The following is a 24575-nucleotide window of genomic DNA, read 5'->3' on the forward strand; positions in this document are numbered from 1 at the left end:
CCTATGTCAACCTGACCCTTGAAATAAGTAACAGAAGAGAACAAAAGGACTAGAAATCATATAACCTGCTGTATTTACTGGAGTAAATCCCAAACTCTATTCTACCATCTTTTCCTTTACCAGATAGTCCTGCAACTATACTTTTGTTGTGGTGTTTTTTTGAGTGTGTGGTTTGTTTGGTTTGGTTTTAAAGCAGCCCCTTTGAATCAATGCTTGTTTTTAAGAAGTACAATATTGGGCACTCTTGCTCTCGGGCACGTGGTCCAGGCAGAGTGATTAAATTCAGCTTTTTATGGCTTATTTCTGTATGCCCTCAAAGAATCACTAGTCATGCAGATGTTTTCCTTTGCTCTACAGCCATTCTGAGTGAGCTATTGCAGAGGGAGAACCGGGTCCTCCACTTCTGGACCCTGAAGAAGCGACGATTAGATCAGTGCCAACAATATGTTGTCTTCGAGCGCAGTGCCAAGCAGGTAGTGTAAAAACCCCACTTTGCCTTTCTCTCCTGGCAGTGTGTAAATATGTCCTGTATTTATGTAGTGCCTCTGTGTGGGGTTTCTGTTGCAATCTCAAGATGTATTTAAACATATTTAAAGACTCTAACTTTTGAAAACATGACAAATAGAGATTAAAAAATAAAAAAACAACTAAAGACAATTCCAAAATTCAACAACAAAACTCAGTATTTTTGCTACCTCAGATTAATTTCTGTATTTGTCCATTTTTTTAAAAATAAATATAAGAGCAAACTTGGTTTATGGAGCTATTACTGAATGAGAAAACTATCTGTGTGAAGATTTATCTGTCTATAGGTAGAATTCCCTATGCTGTTTTTTGTCCAAGAAAACCTAGAGTACCTTCATGTATCGTTTTCCACCTGCTTTCATTACTTTTTCGTTTTGCATGGTCCTAGAAAGTGTTTTAGTATACACAGTATTAAGTCCCAATGGGTTTGCTATCCTTTATTTGGCAGGTTTGGTGGGGTTTTTTTTGCCAGAGGATTAGTCCTTGAAATACAAAGACTATTTGTTTTGTTTTTCCTTTGGTTGTTTTTGATGTTCACAGGCCTTAGACTGGATCCAAGAAACAGGCGAATATTACCTCTCTACTCACAACTCCACAGGGGAATCAGCAGAAGAAACTCAGGAACTCCTGAAGGAATATGGGGAATTCAGAGTACCTGCCAAGGTAAACAGCGATTTTAATCTACTTATGCCATCTGCTTTAGTCTATACTTCTGGTTCTGTTTCAGTGCCTCAAATCTCTAGTAATATTCTCTGTATTTTATATTTGCCTTCTAACATTCCCAGCCCAGAAGATGTCTTTTGAGAACTGTGATCTTACATTTTTAGTAAGACATAGACATTGAAAGGAGAGGTTTTTTCCACCTTGGACTGTCCTGGTTACAGAGCATTTTTATTCTGATCATAAGGAAGAGAAAGTTCCTTTGTATACAGAGCAACCTAATGAGACATACCCTAATTCCAGCATCAGACAACCATTCCAGAATGGTATGAAGTACATAATTGTTCTGAACACATTCAAGGTCATGTTGGATTCCTGGCCTCTTTCTTCTGTGATTAGGACTACAGTTTGCTTCTCCAATTCCAGCTGTGTTAATCACAGATGATCATTTATCTCATTAGAAATAATCTGCTGATCCCAACAAAGTACTATAAATAGATGGGGTGAACATTTTTAATAGAAAACTGCATTACCAAGAATCTATTCATTTATATGGAGCAGTTCTGGGAAATCTGGTGGGGTTTACAGAGGAATGGTGATTGGATCTGCTTCAGGCAAATTAATTTAAACCATAGGTAATTCGTAGACAGTGAATCCACTGGGTATTAACAGTCACTGATAAGGATGTAAATTGCAAAGTCGGACTGCAGGAAGACCCTGGCTTTGGTATTATGTAGCTGCATTTTACTGTGTCCTGAAATTGATCTTCTGTAATCCTTAAATTCCTCATTAGGCTGTCCGTGCTTGCATGGGTTTGATTCACAGGCTTTGTGGTGTTCTTGTCTCCTTCTTTTCACTTAGCTTGCATGTTTCTGAAAGTGTGAGATAACTAGCAGCGGATGGAAGTTAATTTTATCAGACAGGACATGTATGACACTCTTTTAACTACTTCTGAACTCTAACCACCTATAATTAGTCCACCTGAAATTATATTCCAGTTCGTAATTTCCATAATTTCATTTTTATCGGAATAATCCACATTCATCCAAACTATTTCAGCTTTCAACTTAGCCTCAGACTGAGTTTTATACCTTGTTCCTATTAACCATTACTGGCTGTTCCTTAAAATGACACATCTAGTCTTGCTCCCTAGGACTCTCATAAATCACTTTCCCACTGCTGACCCAGGACATTTTCACTGCCATGTGCAATCTGGTAAATGCATGTCATTCCCAGACGGATGTTATACTCAAATTAAGCTGTAACTGAAAGCTTTCCTGATCCAAATAACTTTCTGGCCAAACCAATTATTTGGAATGCAAAAACACCAGGAGCCTTGGGGAATGAAACATGCTTTAAAAATGACAGGAAGTCAGATTTTTACATCTCCATACCTACCCTTGCTTAGATACTCAGTTTGTTAGGATGACCTCTGATTCAGCTGTTAATTTACTGTGGTAGTGAAATTTCTTGAATTTAGTTTTGGGTTTGAAATCTGCTAGATATTTCTGGTCTGACATGCATTTGTGGCCAAATCACTGATGTCAAGTACCTGACAGCATGTCTTTATGCATGGTGAAAAGTCCTCCCCATCTCTGAAAAGAAATTTGCCCGTACCTCACTTCCCAGGATAGATTTGGAATCAGAGCTAAAGTTTATAACTAGCTTCTTTTCTGTCAATTTTGCACAAAGTTCCTCAACATGGGAAATCATCATAACTATGGGACATTCAGAACCTAAGTGGAATAGAAAAGACCTCTGGAAGGTTTGGGGGCTCAATATATGTTTTGGAGTTCAGGCATCCTTTAGTTGGTAATGTTCTAACTGGAACTAAAACACTGATGGAATTTTTTATAGAAGACCGTGAATTTGGATTTAAATTCTGTTTGGTTTTGAAACAGAGTAGTACTCACTCCTGGAGCCCCTGGTGGTCTAGTGGTAAAGGCGCGGCGCTATCACCGCGGAGACCCGGGTTCGATTCCCGGTCAGGGCCACTCCCGGGCAGGTGGGGCTCGTTAGCCCTTAAAGGCAACCCACCTACGTCCTAAGGACCTCGCTGCCACCGTCCAAGCTCGCTTGGCCCCGGCAGATGAACCTTAGGATTAAAGGGTGGGCTCAGTTCCGCGCACACTGTGTCTCACCTAAAAAATCCAATGCGCAGGCTGGAAGGTGTAAAGACCTTCCCCGGATCTTCACTCGTGAAGACTGGCCATAAGTACTCACTCCAAAGCACTTCCTGGGCTAAGAAGTGTATGAATGACCTGCCTACACAGGTCTGCAGAACAACCCAGGAATATAGGCTAAGAGTAACGTGGTGTATTTTATGAGGCATGATTTTTTTAATCCTGTCTTCTGCTCCAAGGCTCACAAAAAGATAAGCTTTTGATTATGGGAAGGAGGCATGTCTAACCTCCAACATGTTCTCCTTGTGTGTTTGTGTGTGCATGGTTTCAAAATCTTGACTTTTTCTATCTTCTACAGCTTCGTAAGTGTCCTTATAAAAATGTCATTCAAGTTTTACTGGGCAAAGTTTTAAGTGCCTGATTCTGTATAAGATGAAGCACAGACACTCTTTAATGATGTGTAAAAAATTGTGAGCTGCTTTTGATTGCTGTGTAAATTGAAAGCAAAGGAAATAATTCAACATAACCAAGGACCTTATTTTGGGCAGCAAACAAAGGAGAAAGTGAAGCTCCTCATCCAGCTGGCCGACAGCTTTGTAGAAAAAGGACATATACATGCCACTGAAATTAGGAAGTGGGTCACCACCGTTGACAAACGCTACCGGGACTTCTCTCTCAGGATGGGGAAATACCGCTACTCCCTGGAAAAAGCCCTTGGAATCAATACAGAGGTACAGTAAGACCATGTCCTGCTGGGGTTTTATACCAAAGCTGAAAGTCACAGAGGAAGGTGAAGGCTATGGTATGAATGCTGCAGGTTTTCATGTACCCATTAGAAACATTTAAAGCTCAGCCACCCCACCCAGCCAAGCTCAGAACTGCTCCTGAAGAGAAAACTTCTTGCTGTGGCAGATCAATGATATGAAGAGGAGGCAGATGAAGATCAGAAAGACTTTCTAAACAAATGTATTCACTATTTTCCAGGAGACCATACAGCTCTTGGGAAGGAGGGGGAAACACATTTGAATAGAAGTCTATGTTAATTTTAGTATAAACCATAAATCCTGATCCCACACCATTATTTTGTAGTTAAACTCAAATTTTGCCGGTAAGTTTCCATTCTCTCATCCCTTAACTAACATTAAAATTTGATCTTCAGCCTCACCTCTGAGTTATTTTGGGTGACAGAGAGCACACAAGAGAAACAAAAAATAGAACCTCTTGCTGTTCCTTGCCCATAGTGTTAAGGGGGAGTGCCAGAACCAGAAACACTTAAAAACCTTTCAGAAAACAATTCTTTGAAATTAAATATCAGAAAGAGGAATAAATTCCCTCACACCCTCAGATACTTTAAGTATGCTGTTCCTTGTAGGGTTTGTGGTTTACACAGAGTTACCTACCACAGCCCAGAAAGCTATTTCCATGGTAAATGGCCACTGAAAGCTGGGATTGTCTCTGCAAGGTTCTGTACTTTATCACGCTATTATTTATGAAGTCCCACACGAGGCAATTAATTTTGCTATGAAACAATAAGGTAAAATTTAGACATTTTTCATACCTGTTCCTAGATAGGAGTAACAGTGAAGAATACATTGAATATCATAGCTGACATTTTTTAAGATGTCTCCCTCACCTTCTTCTTCTCACTGTAGTTCTACTTCTCTCAGAATTTCCTTCTTTTTGAGATTATCTTACTTTTGTCCCTTCTTACCTACGTGATCTCATGAACATGCTGCACTTTGCTCAACAGTAAAATTGCAATGAATTTAAAATCTGTACTTTTTTTTTTTTTTTCCAAGGATAACAAAGATCTAGAACTAGATATTATTCCAGCAAGTCTATCAGACCGGGAGGTAAAGCTGAGAGATGCAAATCATGAAGTCAATGAAGAAAAAAGGAAGTCGGCCAGAAAGAAAGAGTATGTCCCAAATGCTCACAGCCTGCCAGGGCACATTATCTGATAAAGAGTGATTCCACAATATTTGCTTGACCAGAACTGACAGGCAGTCCTATAATTCCTTCCAGTTGCAGAACTATTGAGATGAGTCTGGAGATGTAGGGTGGAAGTTGTTTTGTTACTTGTAGGTTAGAGAATTTCAGAAGATACAGAGTCGAATTTCTTTTGGGTTTAATCAGTAGTTACTTTTGGAAAGGGAGAGCACTGAGTCAAGCACTTGGATTAACCCCGATATCTTTTTGGCTGTATGTGAAAAGTAAAATGAACAGGAAAAAATAAAAAGCATCTTTAGATGTCTAAGTATTATTTTAACTTGAGTGACAACTAGAGGAGTTAACAGGGTTTCAGTGACACTTGAAGTTTAGATTCAAATTTCAGTCAGTATAAGACTGAGAGAACTGGAAATAGTTCATACTAGAGAAAATACTTGAAGAGTGCTTGTTGTGCTTAGATTTAAAAACAGTGTATTTTCACGGAATTTCGTCTTGATTTTTGTGTAAGAATATTGGAAAGTATTTGTATGTATAGTCCTTCTCAGCCCTCTGAAATTGTCTCTATGGTGCATACCTTTGATAAGAAACTGTTTCTGCTTTACAAAATGCCATTACTCTTGGTCTGCCTGTGGCATATTTTCAAAACACTGGGCATTTCAACTTTGAGGTGCCCAGCCTCAGGCACTACAGATGCTGTTGATGGGTTTCCCAGCATTTGGATTCTTTCTGGTCAGGTACCAAGCTCTTGAAGAGCCTTCAAAGTAGTGGTGTCTCCCAAAATCCATCCGTATTGCCACTGAAGGTGAAGTTTTGGGGTGACTTACCCCTGACTGTCAGCAAAGATGCAAGCATTTTGGTGAATCTCAGGTCCTTACTCCTGGGGGAAAAAATATTTTGAGAATCAGTTGGTTATTAAGGATGGACATGTAGATAGTAAATCCCAGCTCGGGGCTGCAGAAATACAACTTAATAAGATTTTATGCAGAAAAGATATTTAGAAAATAAAAGCCCTTCAAGAGACTGGGATATAAAGGTTTTTTTCAGTCATGGAGCTGAAAGGTGCAAAGTAAGGCAGAAGAAGGTCTAGGGTGGAAATGCCTGTATTTACTAAGACAACAGGAAGATGTTTTTCTTTTCTGTTCACTGCACAAATGCTTATAATGCCCCAAACACCTAAAATACTTTATTTTTTTCAGATTCATTATGGCTGAGCTGCTTCAGACAGAAAAGGCGTATGTCAGGGATTTACATGAATGCTTAGAGGTAAGTCACGGCCCGGGAAGTCTCCAGTATTCCCTGGGAGCACGTTATCCTTTGCAGTGGTGATGTTCAGTTTACTGCACGGGCTGATCTTGGCAGGACTCTGTGTGAAGGTACCACCATTGGTGGTTTGCTGCAGAGCCATGTTCTGCTGGGGATGGAAGCTGGGTGGGCAGCAGGGGGAGTTTTTCTCCCCCTGGCAGGAGTGTGCCCTGTTCTGTCCACTCTTGGTTGTGTCTGCACCTCCAGGGATACCTGAGTGTGCTTTGACTGGCCAAGCTTGTTGGTTTCTTTTTTTGTTGTTTTAATGGATTCCTGGAGCATTTTTGTAAGAATTCAAATCTATTCCTTTGAATACCCTCATGCTAGAGAACCATCTGGATTTGCACAGTCAAATACCTTGCCTAGCAGTACAGCAAGGTGTTCCTGAAAGGATCAGTGATATTCAACCAAAAACCTGAGTGTATTTGAGTGAAATCTTTCAGCTTTCACATTCCTGCAGTCAGAAAGAGATTTTTATGTGTCTGAGGATCCTGAAGTGGCAAATCTGGCTTTTCTTTCAGCTGTTTCTGCCTGCAGTATTTGGACACCATCAGGTGGACAGCAAAGACTGCTGTTGTTGACTTGTTTCTGCTTTTTCCTCAGACAACTTTTAAGTGTCAGCACTCTGAATTTCTCTGGAGACCTTTCTGTAACACTGGAAAATTTGGGTTTTCTTAGCTTATTTGTTTAATCTCAAAGTACATAGTTCCCTTGTCAGCCTCTGCCCTTGGCAATAAACCAGGGAGATCTATTTTTTTCACTGCATTTATTCACAAAACTAAGAATTTCTGTTGCCTTCCAGACTTACCTTTGGGAAATGACAAGTGGAGTGGAAGAAATACCAGCTGGGATCCTCAATAAAGAACACATCATCTTTGGCAATATTCAGGAGATATATGACTTTCATAACAAGTAGGTTTTCCTAACAGTTCTGTTAATGTTTAATGACTAAGGAAACCAAAGGCATGTATAGGCACCTGTGCATCTCTGTGATGTCTGCTGAGAACACCTACAGTACAATGCACACAGGAGCGTAAAGTAATTCATCCAGATTTGTAAAATAATGTTGGATTTCTTGTTTTGTCTCTTTTACAAAAATGATTTGCAACTTAATGTAAACTTCACCTTCAGCTGATTAACAATATTAAAGTCACAGGATACCTCTGCAAACAGAGATGTCACTTGTGGTACAAGTTGTTGGGCGAAAGTTGATTTAAAAAACTTGTATAAGTTTACTACTGACCTAAGAAATGCTGAGTTTTTTCTAATTGTTGTCCTTTGTCCAGTGTGCTGAGTTCAGTGATGGAGAGCTGGCAGCTTTGAGCTTCTCCTTTTGTTCTTCCTCTGAACCACTACACAACAACTCTTTGAAGATTCACGTTCTTGATTATCACTTTGCAGTCCTGGAAACACTGACTATCTACTAGGGATTGCCATCTTTTCCTTTCTAGAGGAGTCAACCATGACTGTACTCAAAATCCAAAGCATACCTTGGCAAGAGACGCTTTTTCCACTGGCAGGATGCTTGATTAGCCTCATAATCAAGATACAAGTATTGATCATTAGTACTTATTAACTCATTGGTCATTCTGCATCTCCTGGGTATTTGAGTGTAACTAATTTACGTTGGTGTCTTCCTCTTTCAGCATTTTTCTAAAAGAGCTAGAGAAATATGAACAACTGCCTGAGGACGTGGGCCACTGCTTCGTCACCTGGGTAATGAGGCTGCTTCTTCTCATTGTTTATTCGCATTAATTCCTCCAGCACAGATGGAAACAATCTGGGAATAGGTGCAAGGGTTATGTCCTTAGTGATAAGTGAGATTGGAAGCTAGTCTGGAACTACAGCTGCTTTGTCCTTCTCCTGTCTCTGGGTGAAAGGTTCCTCCCATAACTCTTCTCCTGAATAGTGTGAAGGCTTTCAAAACCTTTCTCCTTGTCCTGCACTGACCAGCACAGCTTCTACCTCTGCTGGTTTCTGTTTAACAGGAACTGATCAAACCAAACCTGTGTTAGGGGTGACATTCATTTCCCTGTGAAAGGCCCTGGGAGGACAGACATTAAAAATCTTAATATACCTTCCCTAAAGAATTTTAGTCATGCCATGAGAACTTTACAAAGGCATGAATAACATATTTTATCAACGTTTTTCTCCAGAAATTAGTGTCAAATTTCTGAGCCACCGTGCTCTCTCATTCCATTACCCAATACCAGGATGATTTCCAATAGGACTTTGAAATCTTGGTGCTAAGAATCTCTGTGGGCGTAGGAAGCTCTGGGAATTGGCTACAGTGATTTATCTGTATGAAAGCTGTTCTCTTTTCAAAATATTTAACAGTCAAGGCAACCATCTTCGTGTTTACTCTGATGGTTTTGTTCATATTTCAAAGCTAGGAATTAGTGTTTTAAGAGTAATGATGGAATAATTTCACTTATCAAAAAGATGAGCATGTTTGGATGATTTCAAATGGGCTTTTAATTTAAAAACATGTCACAAGTGTTGATGAAATGGATTCAGAAATATTGTTTACAAAGAAAAGGTTATATATTTAGGAAAAATGGATGGATTTATATGTAAAATGTGCATCATTCTATGCAAAATCTTCATGGTACTTTTAAGATACCACAGCATCATCTCAGCAACACTAAACACACAGTCCAGAGCTGTGTGTATTGATTACAGACATACATACAAAGCTGCCCGCCCAACTGCATGGTCCTGTTGTTTAGATACCTGGAATAAAAAATACAATAGTAATAAAAGAAAGCCATCCTCCTGTTTCATTTGCCTGCCTCTTCTTGAGGCCAGAGTACAGCAATATGAGGTGGGAGTGCACAGATGCTTTTTATTTCCTCTTAAAAGTAGATAAATGAGGAAATAAAATGCAAAACACTCCTAGCACAATGTAAAATTTGAGCCATTTAAGTATAAGCCGGGGTAGGAAAGGCAAGTCTAGGCCAGGTGTCACAGTTTTCAAGTAAAAAATGTTGCCTCAAGCTAGTTTAAGCTAGGTGAGTCTCTTGCCTAGGGTTTCTACACTGGCTTTATCTTCAAGTAGGTCACAGAGTCAACACTTCAGACTTGCAGACTCTTGGATACAATCTCTGTAACATCATTAGAGCTCTTAGAAATTACTTGATATCTGGATTAAAGTTTTAGGTTTTCTCCCTGTGATACTTGTCCTCTCATAGCCCTCAGAACTGCTCAGGTAAGGTATAAACTTTAAAGTCCTCTGTTCTTAATTTTTTACAATTCTTGTGTTCCATGGTGGGGAGTGGGTGTGTGGGAGGGTGTTGTCACCTTTATTTATCCTGATAAGCCTTAATAAAAGAACAGAGAACAAGAACAGAGAAATAGCTTATCTTGCTTTTCCCTTGATGTTTGTTTTCACAGGCAGATAAATTTCAGATGTATGTCACCTACTGCAAAAACAAGCCTGACTCCAGCCAGCTCATCCTGGAACATGCAGGGACTTTCTTTGATGTAAGCAGCCATTGCCATTTTCCTTCCACACACCTAGTGCAGCTGAAACACCTCCTTTACATCTGACCAACGGGTTCATTTCTGTGCCTTGGCATTTGGGGTTTTCATTCCACTGCAAATATCACATGCTGTGAAAACTGATAGGCTGTGGTGTGATGTGTGATCTTCATCAGTGTGGCAAGGTGTTTTGAATGGAGATACACATTCTTATGGGAGCTTTCATGCATTTTTCAGACTAAATCCTTTCTAAAAATCTGGTTTAGATGTACTCTCTATTTCTGGGTTTAGTGGTAAGGCAGATTCTATTATATTATATAGAAATATTATATTATATATATACAGAATCGTCCAAAACACGATCCTGTCTTCCTGTTCAGCAGATTTTACCCAGCCTATTAGATTTGCTTCATCATGCTGGTAAGAAAATCCACTGACTGTAATTAGACAATGTCCCTAACAAGCACTACACCTGGTGAGAAACATTTTTAGGCTCCAATCCAAATTTTGTAGGCTGAGAAAAATGTTAGACTTTTTGAGTACCTTCAAACTCTTCCTCTTATTTTTGGAACCTCATCCATTTTGCCAGACTTGTCTGCTACCTTATAGCTTTAATTAGTTGCATCTCTGCAAAAAAAAAAAAAAAAAAAGGTGCTAAGACCTCTTTTCCAAAGCACTGAAAATCTGTTTGCAAATGTAACCACTCAGCAGGATCCAAGCTGTGATGTGGTTGGCAGCTGACATAAATCAGCTCCTCTGGGGTTTGTATGTGCCAGTGGTTGTAGCATTTCAATCACACTCGACAATGAAAGGTCTCAAAAGAGCCAGAAGAAAAAGTGATGAACAACTTTTTCGTTTGCCTTGCTTTTTGCCTTGTTACCAAATGGTCCAAAAGTAGAATGGAACTGCAAGGAACTTTCCAGGAGGTGGCGCTTGAGCCTGTTGAATGGTTTATAAAGGTCGGTGACTCGTGAAGGGTTGTGAGCTGACCTAGGTGTCCATCAGTGCTATTTGCACAAGTTAAAAGTGTTTTCTCTGCTAAGCTTTCCCACTCCAGCTCTCTATATTGAGGCTGGAAACCTCACTGATGTTGCTTAATAGTGAATATTCATGTGTCAGCATCTACTGTTCTGCAAGGGGAGACGTTTGCCTTCCACTGGTGCTGAGCTATACCCAGTGATGCCTGTGCAAAAAGAGAAAGATGCTATTCCCCAAAAAAATCCCCAAGGAATCACCCAATCTGAGTGACTAAAGTAATGCAAAGTACCTGTAGATCCTTCTTATCTTGATCTTGGAGAGGCAATGTTTCAGTGACAGCACAGGACAGTCTGGCAAAAGGGATACAGAGGAAATGGCTGGTTCTTTTCTTCCAGGCAGAACTTGGAATTTCCCAAAACACCCTGATGATGAGAGTGAGTTATTTAGAATAACACCCTTGGTAAGAAGTTTGCTTGAAGATCACAAGTGTAGAACCGCTCAAATGTCATGAACTGTCATAGAAAGACATCTTTGAGTTGAAAACCAGCAGTCCCAGTGACCTGCTTGAACCATGGAAAACTTGCAGCTTCAGGGCTCAACTGCAAGGATTAGCTACTTAGGAGAAGGAGCAAAGATAAGTGACATATCTTACTGGAAACCATGAACTACTAGTGTTGCTATGAGAGGTGGGATGTTCTAAGGGTGTAAGTGAAGCCATTTATGTAGATAAAAAGCAGTTTCTTTTACTAGACCAGCTGAGACAGGAGGAAAACTACGCTCACACCCTCTATTATGAAACTTGCCTAGTTCTTCAATGAAGGATAAAGAGTACTATCTTCCCTCCCTACAGATCATTCTCTCTTTATAAAATTCAGAAGTTGTTGGTATGGATATATTAGCTGGAAATTGCATAGGGAATGAAATTAACATGCTTATTCTGATATAACTGCAGTAAACATTAATGTGGGTCTTTTGCTTTTTGTATCGGTCTTGTTCATTATCTGAGAATTTCTTAAAACTTTATTCAGTAGTATCAAAGATAAATGATGCCTACCATGTTTAGCATTTTTTTAATATTTGTAATACTATAAACTTCAGGCTAGCAAGGTGTTTTTTTTATTGCCAACATATGTTAGCTCTCAAGTTGGTGGAAATCAACATGTTATTGAGGTGATCAAGTTGATTTTAGTGTCTATTATTTAAGCAAGCTTTGGTCCTCAGGAAGAGTTTGATTCAGTCACCTACATGCTTCTGCTATTTTAAACATTTTTTTGCTTTAGATCTTGGAAAAGATGAGTTTTGATATTCAAGAAGCCACAAGGCACTTTTGACTTGCATGACCAGCAAGGAACACGGTAAAGCTCCTTGACTTTGGTAGCACTGCAGAACATTATGTTTCTGCACAGGTGGTGGTTCTTGAATAGTTTCTCCACTGATCTGGAGTGTCCCTTAGGAAATGAGCAGAAGCACAACCAGGATCTCAGCTTCTGCTTACTAATATTTTTTTCTGAAATTGCTCATCAGATTTGTGTTATGCATCACAAAACCTACATGTCTTATGAGAGTTTTGGTGCTGAAGCAGTCTACTTAGCAAGTCTTTGGTCTGTACATCCAGTTCAGGATGCAGTTTGTCCTCCTACCAACCAACCATACATGATTAGATGGCATCTGAATTTGTGAATCTCTTTAGACATTTGATACAAAATCTAGGTACTTTGTCACTGCTTCATGGCAAATTCAGCAGTCCTGATGGTATGACATTGTATTTAAGTATTCCTGTCTCCATGTTGCCCATCCAAGGACTTCTGAGGGTCCTGTGCTGCCCTATGCAGAGGATGTTTCTGGTGCTTGTCTGGGATTCTGTCATTGCCTCAAGACTACACATTGATCCTGCTCTGCAGCTCATCTGGTTTGCAATACACAACTGCCAGCACACAGTGCCTGTCAAATATCTTAATTTCTTCCAGGCCCTTGGGACACTTTACCACTCAAGAAACATCTAAAATTGTGTCTGGTGGTGATGGACTATAACGTAAGACAAGCTTGCTTTAAACAAGAAGCAGGCAAAGTAGAGAGCACAGAGCCTGTGGTCAGCTCGCTTCTGAAACCTGCCAGCTGCTGCAAAGCTCAGACACCTCTGTGCTCCCTGTTCCCAGAGGTGTGTGAGACATGTCTGCACTGCTGGGCTCTACCCTGCACAGACCTTTCTCACTTCCATCTCCACTGCACAGTGAGTCCAGCTCTCTCCAGCTGTTACAAAGCCAACCCAAGACACACTCCAGCAGGCTGCCTTCTTACTCCCACGCTTCAGGGACCAGAGGGAGGAGCTGCAGGGAGAATGTCCCTTCCCAGCAGTGTACTTGTCTGATTGTCATGTAGCAGTGCTGTTGCTGCAGCAGGGACAAATGTCACTCCACCAACCCACTGTGTCTCCACACAGTCTGACCAGGGAGCATCTTGGCAGAGCGAGGAGTGCCCAAAGGGGGAGGCATCTTGCTGAGAGATGGCCTGCTGTTCAGAGGGAGAGCTGTGAGGAAGGAGCAGTGCTAACTTGGTTACTTGGATCCTACAAAAACAAGTGTACTTTGCCAGCTCCAGGAAGTTCACAGACGTGGCTGAGGTCTTGCTGGCTCCTGCAGTTATGGTTTGAGTCCCGGCCATGTGCTCTGCAGGCTCAGTTCCTGTGTGAAGCCAGCCATGACTCAGCTTCATGCAAACTCCATTAACCTCCAAACAGAGCCCCTTCCCTTTTGGGTCTTGTTCATGGCACCAGAGATATTTTTTTTAAAAAACTCATCTAATTAAAAGAAAAAGGAACATAGTGTGAAAAGTGGACATTTTTGTGTCCCATCATACAGATAAACATTGGAGCTAAAAAGAAGCAATAACCTCCCTAATACTCAGCAGAAAATCAGACTGTATACAGAAAGAAAATCTCTGTTCTTGACAGTTCTTTCCCCTTCACTTTCTGTAACTTCTTCCCTTTACAGTCTCAAACTTACCCTCCAGCAGCTGGAAATAAGTCCCATTCCCCTTTCTCATCTACTGCCATAGGAACTGCAGATTTCCTGATGTCCAGGAGCAAGGGGAGGTATGCCCAGGACTTGGTGGAGACAGAAGGGTTTCCAACCTGTTCTATTTCAGCAGAAAATCTGCCTCTGTAAGGAATGAGTTTGAGGTCTTTTAGATGGCTAAATATGTGCATTAGGGTCCTGTAGGATTTTCAGGAGCTCCTAACTCACCCTGGAACCTGCTGGAGGGAGGCAGCTGGGCCCTTTGCAGACCTCACCAAGTGCCTGTGTGTAATGTCTGCAGAAATTCATGAGCCCATCACACTGATCAACCCAGACATTTTGGTTGAGGTTCAGATGGTGAAAGTATTCAGTGCAGTCACTGATATCATAAAGGTATCTCCTGGGTCCCAGGTGCCACCTCAGAATAGCATGGGTCTGTCAGCACTGTGTCAGACCTGTTAACTCACATGGGGATATTTCAGCTACCCCAGGGCTCTCAGATGGTAGTAGATGCCTATGTTTAGACAGCTAAATTACACCCTACGCATGCAATTTAATTTAATGTCACTTCATTTTAATTGAACGTTAAGACTCTGCTTTCAGCCTTCATAGCTAGGGGAAACCAGATGACATGACAGGTAAGTTATATTTAAATCAAAGCCTGTGCAGTTTTATTCAGCAGAGCCTTAGCTTGACTTGCAGAGGGACCCTGCTGTTTAAGTGGCCTTAGGGGGACTCTGCAGTTTATTGCCTCTGAAACCACACTTTAAGCATGAGAGCTTAAAGAAAGTTAAACAAAAACTAAACGTAGAAATGCAGGGATCCAGAGCTAAAATTAGTTATGGGTGGTTCTGTCTGGCAGGGGGTTAATAGTTTTCCATGGCTGACTGCTGTTTTTGTCTCTTCTAGGAAATTCAGCAAAGACATGGTCTGGCCAACTCCATCTCTTCTTATTTAATCAAGCCTGTCCAGAGGATCACAAAATATCAACTCCTACTGAAGGTACCTTAGTGAGCTGCACAAATCAGCTCATGCAGAGCAGTTCCCAGGTGTAGTGATTTACCTTGTGCTTAAGGAAGCTGCTTTATGATCCCCCAGCAGCTGCTGCTGAGCTGCTGCTCCTACTTCCCAGGCCTGGGCATGACAATAAAGTGTGAAATCAGGTTGGCTGTTTTAAAGGAAAAGACTCACATTAAGAAAGAAAAAATAATCAAACCAAAAGCAAACAAACCAGTAAAAGAACCTTTTCAACTGGCTTTTTTTTTTTGTGGGTTTTTTTTTTTTTTTTTGCATCCAAGTGGATTTCATCCTCAAAAGCAACAAATGGGAAAGTTGAAGGGATGACAGAACTGTTTACTCTGCTTCTTGCTAAGTTTGTGATGTACTATTTTGATTAAAGGCTTCAATGATGGTAGCAATGAATTTCGGGAAATTTCACTGACTCTTGACCGAGACTCCTTCATTGGCATTGGATTCTGTTTGAGAGCTAACATGTTTGTGTTTGAAAAATCAGGGAAAAGTTCCATATACAAAGCAAGGACTTCCAAGTGAAACATTACCTTTTCCCATTTAAAAAAACCCACAACTTTGTTGGTTTTTGTAAATCAGTTACAGGTTTTTCAAGTATCTTCTGCATAGGTTAATTTTAGATCTAAGTTAACCAGCTACTGTTCACTTCAAAACTAGTAAGCCAGAGAAGAAAAAATTCTTGGGGATAAGGGAAGAGACAGATTCTGACTCTGAAAACCTAGGACCTGATATGATGCTTCTCTTTAAAGCTTCCTGAGCATATACCAAAGAAACAATATGCTATACTAGGAAGGTACTTGCTGTGTTCAACCCATTGACAAATCTGTGCTTTGTATCAGGTTTACCACAGCATACCTGCACTGCATAACCCATCTGCTGGGGGGAAGGCTAAAGCACCCCTTTGGTCTCTCCTCAGGTGAATCCTTCCTGAGGGGCCCTCCCTGCCCTGCAGTGCTCACCAGCACTGCAGGATCAGGCAGGGATCCTGCCACCCGCCTGGCACAGCTGGACGGAGTGGTGACTGCAGGATGAGCAAAAGTCCCCAGAAATCTTCCAAATACTCAATCTCACTTGAGAGCACCTTGCTTTGTCTTGGTTTATAGTCAATTCTGTTTGATCCCCCGCTATTTGTGAGCATCCACAGTGGGGTTTGCTGCAGTTCAGCTTTCTCCTGTCCCTGTTAGTGAAGCAGTTTCGTGTACCAAGTACCACAGTCAGACACAAAGCCAGCACGTTGGTCAGAGTTTGTTTATGGGTGTTTCTGCATTGCTTCTTAGGAGCTGCTGACCTGCTGCGAGGAGGGCAAAGGGGAACTAAAAGATGGTCTGGAAGTGATGCTCAGTGTCCCAAAGAAGGCCAACGACGCAATGCACGTCAGCATGCTGGAAGGTAGCAGATGGGCAGGCGGCCAGGGCAGGGGAGGGATGCACAGGGAGGGAGCCTGCTTGTAACTTGTGTGGAAAGTTAGTACTGTAGCAGTACTGTTGTTTGATCATAATTTTCAGGTACCTTCTGGCTCCTTTGTGGTATTTTTCCAAAAGTCTTGGAAGAATAAAGCTGGCTAGGAAGTTTTGGGGGGGTTATTTTTTTATCTCCTATGTATGTGTGTGTGTGTGTATGTACATACGTGTGTGTGTATGTATACGTATACAATGTATGTATACATATATTTAATTAAAACATTCTTTCTTAATGAAAAAGAAAAATGTCCCCCTGAAACAGTATCAGTTTAGCTGCTGGCAGCCATAACCATGATTGGATCAAAACATTTCTAAATACTGTTTCAACATTTCAAAAGTTCTGGTTTTCTGAGTCAAAACAGCTTGTGTTTCAAAATGTTAGCATAATTATGCCAAAGATGTAAAAAATATTATTAAAAAAAATTGAAATTACAGAAAAAAATTTGGTTGGCATAAAGTTCTTTATTGGATTTTTGATGTGTGGAGTATATCTAAAACTTAAAACTTCTATTCTGGACACAGATACTTTATTTTCTGTAACGTTTTTTCAACCTGGAAAAATAATTTCCAGCCTGGCCTGAGTCAGAACCAAGAAACAAGTGGAGTACTAAAACAGGTGAAAAAAAGGAAACTGTGTCAGTAGCTAGGCAGCATATTAAGACCAGGTGGGTCTCACAGGAGGGCAAACTGACCCAACATAGATAGAAACACTATGAAGATGGTTTTAACTGTGGTGTCTGGTGAAAAGCAAGGGTTCCCAAAATAACATCTGGATATTCAGTCCTCGTGAGCTGATCAGCACCACACAATAATGAAGAAGCAGGAATGAGTTTGTTAGAGTAGCCAAGGACTTAAAGAGTTATCTTCTGAATAAGACATTATTCCTGAATATTTGGAGTAGGGCCCAGGGCTGCTTGCTGTTCTCCAGTGCTGTCTGGCAGAGCCAACCAGACTGTGCTGGTGGTGGAGCAGTCCCCAGCTCTGGAGAGAAGTGTGACCCATGAGCTGCCGAGAGCAGCTGCTAAGGCAGGACCTTGGAAGACACCTTGCACTGGGGACTCCCTTTTGTCCAGTTATATGGAGGGAGGGAGTTCTGTGATCTTCATCCATGTGACGGTGTTTGACAGGCAGCATGGGAAACTCCTCCTGTTAAACTTGTTTCAGACACCATACCCCTCTACTCTCATAGATGTAGCTCCCCCATGCCACTGCTGTCCCTTGAAGGTTGGTTGACATGCTTGAAAGCATCATGGTATAGTGGGGCACTTCTACCCATCACACGCTACATTTCTCTGAATTTGTATTGACATGCACAGGATTTCTTGCAATGCAGTTCTGTGTACAGTAACCACCACTGAAACCTTAATAATATTTGTTTTGAAGTAATTCCTACTACACTTTAGCAGCAGCCTCATTTAGCACAGATGATGTATTTGTCTCTGGTGAAGTACTTATGTTGTTAAAGTAGGAAAAAAAAAAGGAAAAAGAAAAATATTTTCACTGGAGCAATGGATGCCCATTAATGTCCCTTCAGAATATGTGTAAAAAAAGAAAAAGACTGTTTTATTTTGAGTCCTTACTGCTCTGGTGTTTCTGGGAATTGCTGGTCCTAAGAATAAATACAAACCAATCTGTTTTGTGGTTTTAGGGTTTGATGAGAACCTGGACGTCCAGGGAGAGCTGATTCTTCAGGATTCCTTCCAAGTGTGGGATCCCAAGTCTCTCATTCGGAAAGGCCGTGAGAGGCATTTGTTTCTCTTTGAAATCTCTTTGGTGTTTAGCAAAGAGATCAAAGATTCTTCAGGACACACAAAATATGTTTACAAGAACAAGTTACTGGTAGGTGTGGCTGCAAAGAAAACATTCTGGTGTTGTGTTTCTTGTAGGTAGAGGTGGAGTTTGGGAGATGGCTCACAAGTCCCCATGCTGGGTTTGGGATACTCACGCCACCTGGAAGGGCTGGCTCTGAGTCCTGCAGGGCTCACCTGGAAGTCAGCTTGCAGTGAGTCTGGAGAGGTTTAAGATAGTGAGATGTGAAGGATGGGTGGGAAATGCAAGCAGGATCACTCAAGCCATTCAATTCCCTGCCATCCCCAGTGGTTTTCTGTCTCTTTTTATCTGTGTGTAGCAAAGTGGAGATAAGATCTCATTCCCTTACCCATCCCAGCCGCCCCACTTCTTCCCAGCAGTCCCAAGTTTTCTGGACTCATGAAATTTCGTATATATGAAATCTCTCATCATCTCTCTTCCACACTAGACCTCAGAACTGGGAGTGACTGAACACGTTGAAGGAGATCCCTGCAAATTTGCTTTGTGGTCTGGACGAACACCATCCTCAGACAATAAAACAGTGCTGAAAGTAAGTCTTTTCTGTTTGTTTTCTTTGCCTTTAGAGCTTCTAGTTCAGGCCTTGGGAACACTAAATGAGAGGTCAGTTTCTTCCTTCCTCACATTCTCATGGTTTCCTTGTCTGTCAGTGGGGTCATGCCAGCATGGGGAGCAATTCAGCTCTAAGGCTCCAGTTGGAATTGGCAGTGTGGTTTTGCAGCCTTGCTGGAATTGCATCTCCTCTTGCAGCCTGGGTTGAGTAGCTGCACACTGACACAGGGCATGTCTCAGGGTGTTTGGCTGGGAGGTGTAATTCTCTTAGTCCTTTGCCACCAGGCATATCAACAGTCACCCATTTTTCAAACCACCAGAGCTGACAGCCTTTTCTGTCAAGTGAGTTTCTAATGAAGAATTCATGTTATGGTTGTTTTGTCTGAGGAAATCCCAACTGTGCACTGATAACCTATTTCCCCTCTACAGAACATGCTGTATTGCTTAGTGTTAAATATACTTATCCAGAGCTCAGCTGCTTTGCTGCTGCTTGCCAAGTGGGACTGGTAAAAATGCTCTCAGTTCTCTGGGGGTTACCAGGAACTCCAGTGCAGCAGAGAGGACAAATAGTTAATCAGGCATTTGCATCAGCTGACCACGATTCTTCTACATAGGTGACATCCTGAGAACATGATAAAGTCTCTGTCTTTCTGCCTTGTGGAACTTTAGGCATCCAGTATTGAAACAAAACAGGAATGGATCAAAAATATCCGGGAAGTTATTCAAGAAAGGATTATTCATCTGAAGGGAGCTCTGAAAGAGCCAATTCAGCTCCCCAAGACACCAGCAAAGCAGAGAAACAACAGTAGAAGGTAACCTCAGCCATTCCCTATAACATGAAATCATTTGTGTTTTCTGAGCCCACAGCAATGTAGTGTTTGTGGGGGTTTTACTGTTTTTTTACTATAGTCAAAGCAGTTTTCACTGTCTTTGTTTTTTATATGTTGTCTTGGCAAAAGTAGCTAGAAAGCTTTTCTATGATATATGTGCAAAGATCTTTTACTGTACTATACTCCAAAGTATTAGAGAGAAACAAATAGTAAACGTTCTTCAGAGTCCGAAGTTATGTTTCTTTCCTAAAGTAGATTTTACTTCTTCACATTTGAATAAAACCAGATTTTTTTTCACCGTTTGGCATTTTTAATTGTTTGAAATGAAAATCGTAGTTGATCATGGCAATATATTATTACAGTGAAAAATCTGTTTTCATCATCAAATATAAACTCATTTCAGCCTATGAAGTAATATTAATTTTTCTTGTCAACTTCTTTCAATCCTGGATTAAATAGAAATTAGACAAAATGAAGCGTTCTTTTTCTATTGTGGCATTCCCAAAAGCCACCTGTAATTTGACCACCTCAATTTCCTCACAAGTTTTATGCCTCTCTTACTTCAGGATTTATTATAGAGACATTCAAAGCTTAAGTAACCAAGGTCACCCAGGAGACCTGTAGCAAGATCCAGACATTCCTTCCTGGGAACATGCACCAACATAAGAGTTTTCTAGTGCAATGTCCTCAAATATGTATTTTGGATTATTTAAATGTTTAGTTTGAAAAACCAGTAAAAATTTAGAACTTTATCTATACAGCAAAACGGAGAAAATACCCTCTGTTAGCAGCCTCTTAGAGGTAAATTTGTGGAGTTCTACACTGTCTTTATGTTTGTTTGGATAGCGTATTTGTGGCTATCCAAACTTAAATTTTAAATATCCAGTATTAAATTTCTGAAGATGTGGTTCCTGTGAGGCCAGAGAAATGCCCTTTCCTTCAGTGTTACACGTAAACTAGGCTGAATGTTCTTGGTTAGGGAAAAAAAATAACTGAAGGAAAATTTCTGCCTGACACCCTCATTACACAGCTATTTCTGAACACCAGAGTCTTCTATGCTGGCAATGGCCATCCAGTTTCCAGCAACAAATGTTGTGATTATGTGCTAATCCCAACCCTATGGTTAGGGGTGACATCATTTTAAATTGCAGTTAAACAGCATCATGGGTTGCATTAGTGAGGTGACTGTGGCACAGAGCCAGCTCTGTCCTGCTGACGCTGCTCTTCTTAAATCCACCTGTAAAGCTGTGCACACTCTAAGGTGGTGTGTTATGTAAGCGTCGTTGTTCCCCTATTATGTCTCTTGCAGAGATGGAATAGATGATGCAGACAGCCAAGGGGATGGCAGCAGTCAACCTGACACCATTTCCATTGCATCCAGGACGTCACAGAACACAGTGGACAGTGATAAGGTAGGACCGAAATGTGAAAATACACGGCAGCTAATTGCCCCCTGAAAAATATAAGTGAAAAGCAGAATAGAAGGCAAAATAAAGCAACCTGTCATCTGCTGAGTGAGTTGAAACTCGTATTCCCCCTTGCTGGGCTATTAAATTCCAGTCTGTTTCTATGTGCTCGACAGTACTGCTGTTGTACACGGTAACATCTCTGTTGCTGCAGCTTTTTGTGGTTAATACACAGAAGTTGGATTGGCTCTGAAGAAACACAGCCCAGAGCAACCTTTTCTGCCCCAGTAGAACTTGTCCTATGAGAACCAGCTTCTGAATCAGCAAACAGTTGGTTATGTTGCATATTTACCCTCTGAGCTGAAATCAGTAGTTTGTTGGCGGGAATACAGGTGCTTACACACCAATGAATACAGCAACACTGGGATCCTGGCTGGTATCTTGAGAGCCTGGGAGACCTACCATTTCCAGAGACTGTGATTCTGGACCCCTTTCCTCACAGACATATGGTGGAGCATATGGATGGCCCCGAGACACGCTAGATTCTGTTGGAATGCTGCGCACTGTCGGCACGTATGTACTCACTGTTTTCCATGTCAGACATTCTGAGTCCAGATTCCCAGCTCCACTAGGATGCCTCACTTGAGTTTGTCACTCTCTGATACCTCCAGCTGTGGTCTTCCACTGAATTAGCAATTGGTGCTAGGAGTAAATGGGTGGTTAATAATTACCTTTGCTACGCTGATGGGGTTTGTCATATCCACTGAGATAATGCCTGTGTTCACTTCATGTGTTGTTTAGAAATCGCACGTAACTTGAGAAAATATGAATTCTTCCATGCCTTTATGGATGTATCTGTTTATCAGGGCTTTAATTATGCTGCCACTTACACAGGGTAGAAGGGTGTCTTCACAAAATCAGAGTCCAAGTTTTCGTTGTAAAGTCCACAGGTAAGGTTCAGAGCAGGCATAATTTTGAAAGCTGGCCTCAGAAATATAAGTTAATTGCAAATAAATTACCTTTGTAAGACCACCTATTATGTTTATCTTAAAGGTACATCCCCAGGATTTTGCTTTTTTGTCTAATAATGTGCCTTAGAAAAGTATTGATCCTCACAATCCAAAGGCCACTGTAATGTATGCAAATACTTTGCCTGATGTCTGAGAAGTATTTTCTTGTGTCTTCAGCTCTTCAGTGGACTTGCCTCACTTTCCATTTTTTTCACATTTATCATTCCTGATAAAGGCCCTGACTTAGTAAAGTACTTGAGCTCATGTTTAATTTTAGGCATTTGCATAAGCTTTGCTCGTTTGCCCCAAGCCCATTGACTCAGTTGCATGAATTCTGGCAATGTGTAGGTGAGATGCTCCATATTGCATGCTGCAGCTGCATGCAAGGGCTATGGTGTCAAGTCAGGCTGTACCCTGAAAGACAGCCCATCGTGGCAGGAGTTGGTTTAAGGATGCAAGACTGGAAAGGATTAGAGGAATTTCTATCCAAAACCTTGTTTGAACTGAATGGTGACTGTGTATGAGATAAACTGAGTACTAGATCTTAAAGAGAAGAAGTTGTTACCACTGGGGAAAGGGTCATGTCATCCTTTTACCTTTTTTAAGGTGGGTAGGTTCACCTACTGACTTGAGGCTGTGTGTTTGTGTGTCCTTCTACACATTTAATGAATAGAAACCAATTTAGAGTGTGCAGCTAAGGCTTAAATACACTTGTCCGAGATACTGGTGCATCATCCTTAACTAGAGAGGCAGTTCCTGCTGAACAGCTTCCTTATTGTCACTGCCAGAATGCTGTATAGAATTTAGCACCCAGGCTGCTGCATTATCATGTCTTTGCTCCAAGGAAAATCAACTCCCTGCATCTCCTTATAGTTCTCTCTTGGTTTTTCTACACAATGTTACCCAAATTAATGACAGATGAAGCTGAGTTGTCTTGCTTCCCATTGAAGAGGCACAGAGACACACCTTCATTCAGTCTCAGCTCAAACATCTGTCTGTCAGCAGATCCAAAGCTGTGCAAGGACCCAAGATACAAGACTCCTAGTGGTGAAGTTTTACCGCATGGGAACAATTCACTGTCATTCCAATGAAGTTATTTTACTCTCCAAGTTTAAAATTGGATTCTTTTCCTCCAGTATGTAGTTGAGCTTATCTTCTAGGCTGGTCTGAGCAAATGTCATTGGACTGGGAAATGTTACATTCTCACATGGGCTGGTGCTGGTTATTGACACTGGAAGACTGGACCATATCATGCTCTCTACTTCAGTTTTCTTGGCTAAGTTAACAGTGCTTGGTAAACACTGTAACTGCAATTAACTTGTGTGGGACTGATAGCAGCTCTGATAGGTAAGGTGTTCAGCAAACAGTGGTTTCCCTGCCTATTTAACTCAAGCATAATCAGCAGAGTTATCCCCAGGAGCTCAAATTCAAGCTTTGGGGCTTTTCACAGCAGTAGCCTCCACAGATGACCTCTCTGTGTGTCCCAGTGAGATCTCTGTCCTGAGGAGCCAACAGAAAGAGCTCTTACCTTTAAAAACTCTGTCTGTTCACAGCAGCCTCATTTACAACAGGGTTTCTCAGTGGTAGCAGTGTGCCAGGATGGCAGCAGATTAATGCTGCACTGGGACCATATATGTGTTAACTCAGTGTCAGAAACAATTCTCAAGTAACGTGTAAGACTTGATATTACTCTCTGAAGGCAAAAGAATTCAAAGAACTAGCTGACACACTTTGTCCTTTCCCTAAACCTTGCTATTGTGCCTGAGGATTACCTAACGCATTAGCTGAATGTTCAGACAAGAATGCCAAGCAACATTTTAGACAAAGAAAATCACAACTTCTCCAAGATAATCCATCTCAAGTAGCACTTCTGCTGTAATAACACTCCTCGTGCCTCAAGTCATGTGTATTTCCTTCAACTTATTTGTGAGTCAATTCCTTCTGACTTGAGAGTAGTGATTTCCCTCTCCTCTCATCCCAGCGCAGCCCTAGAGCTAAGCTTTACCTTTGCATTTCAAACTCCTTAAAATACAAAAGGGTTTTTGTTTTTAAGTGGGAATGAACTAACATTACTGTAAATTCAGCAAGAATTTTGTTTTCTCTCAAGACAGCTGAATGTAGCCACAATATTTATCAGGAGGATCATTTGATGCAGAGGATAGAGCGCTTGACTGGGGGCCAGAGGAGCTGAGTCCTAGTTCTGCTCTGTCACTCACATGTTGGAGGCCATCACAAATCATGTTGGATGGCACATTACCCTTTCCTCTTTCTTTTCCTTGTTTGGATGAGGAATTGGGGGCAGGGGGAGAGGAGGGACAGGAATTCTTGCAAACATTACATTTTTACATTAATTATAGCATCACTGTCCGTTGTCCCAACATAGGATACAGACCCAAATTTGGACCTATTTTTATATATTAAAGGAAATT

At 41.1% G+C, this 24575-nt stretch overlaps 1 protein-coding gene across 12 annotated transcripts in view; it reads left to right on the forward strand.

Annotated features, from left to right (window-relative positions):
- The window catches only part of KALRN (kalirin RhoGEF kinase), a 502548-nt gene that overhangs the window by 346046 nt on the left and 131927 nt on the right, over positions 1-24575 (forward strand). For all 12 annotated transcript variants that reach the window (XR_007632104.1, XM_050340466.1, XM_050340467.1 and 9 more), the window contains exons 20-33: positions 358-473; positions 1066-1188; positions 3857-4039; positions 5108-5226; positions 6455-6521; positions 7363-7472; positions 8207-8276; positions 9954-10043; positions 14942-15034; positions 16339-16450; positions 18170-18360; positions 18779-18880; positions 19570-19712; positions 21040-21142. Coding sequence is in view for 11 of the 12 variants with exons in the window: in XM_050340466.1 (XP_050196423.1) it covers positions 358-473; positions 1066-1188; positions 3857-4039; positions 5108-5226; positions 6455-6521; positions 7363-7472; positions 8207-8276; positions 9954-10043; positions 14942-15034; positions 16339-16450; positions 18170-18360; positions 18779-18880; positions 19570-19712; positions 21040-21142 (1622 nt within the window). In the remaining variant the exon portion in view is untranslated. The remainder of the gene's footprint in view (positions 1-357; positions 474-1065; positions 1189-3856; positions 4040-5107; positions 5227-6454; positions 6522-7362; positions 7473-8206; positions 8277-9953; positions 10044-14941; positions 15035-16338; positions 16451-18169; positions 18361-18778; positions 18881-19569; positions 19713-21039; positions 21143-24575) is intronic.

Source organism: Myiozetetes cayanensis, unplaced genomic scaffold (assembly GCF_022539395.1).
Source record: "Myiozetetes cayanensis isolate MyiCay16 unplaced genomic scaffold, myiCay2020 scf9, whole genome shotgun sequence".
Lineage (NCBI taxonomy): Eukaryota > Metazoa > Chordata > Aves > Passeriformes > Tyrannidae > Myiozetetes > Myiozetetes cayanensis.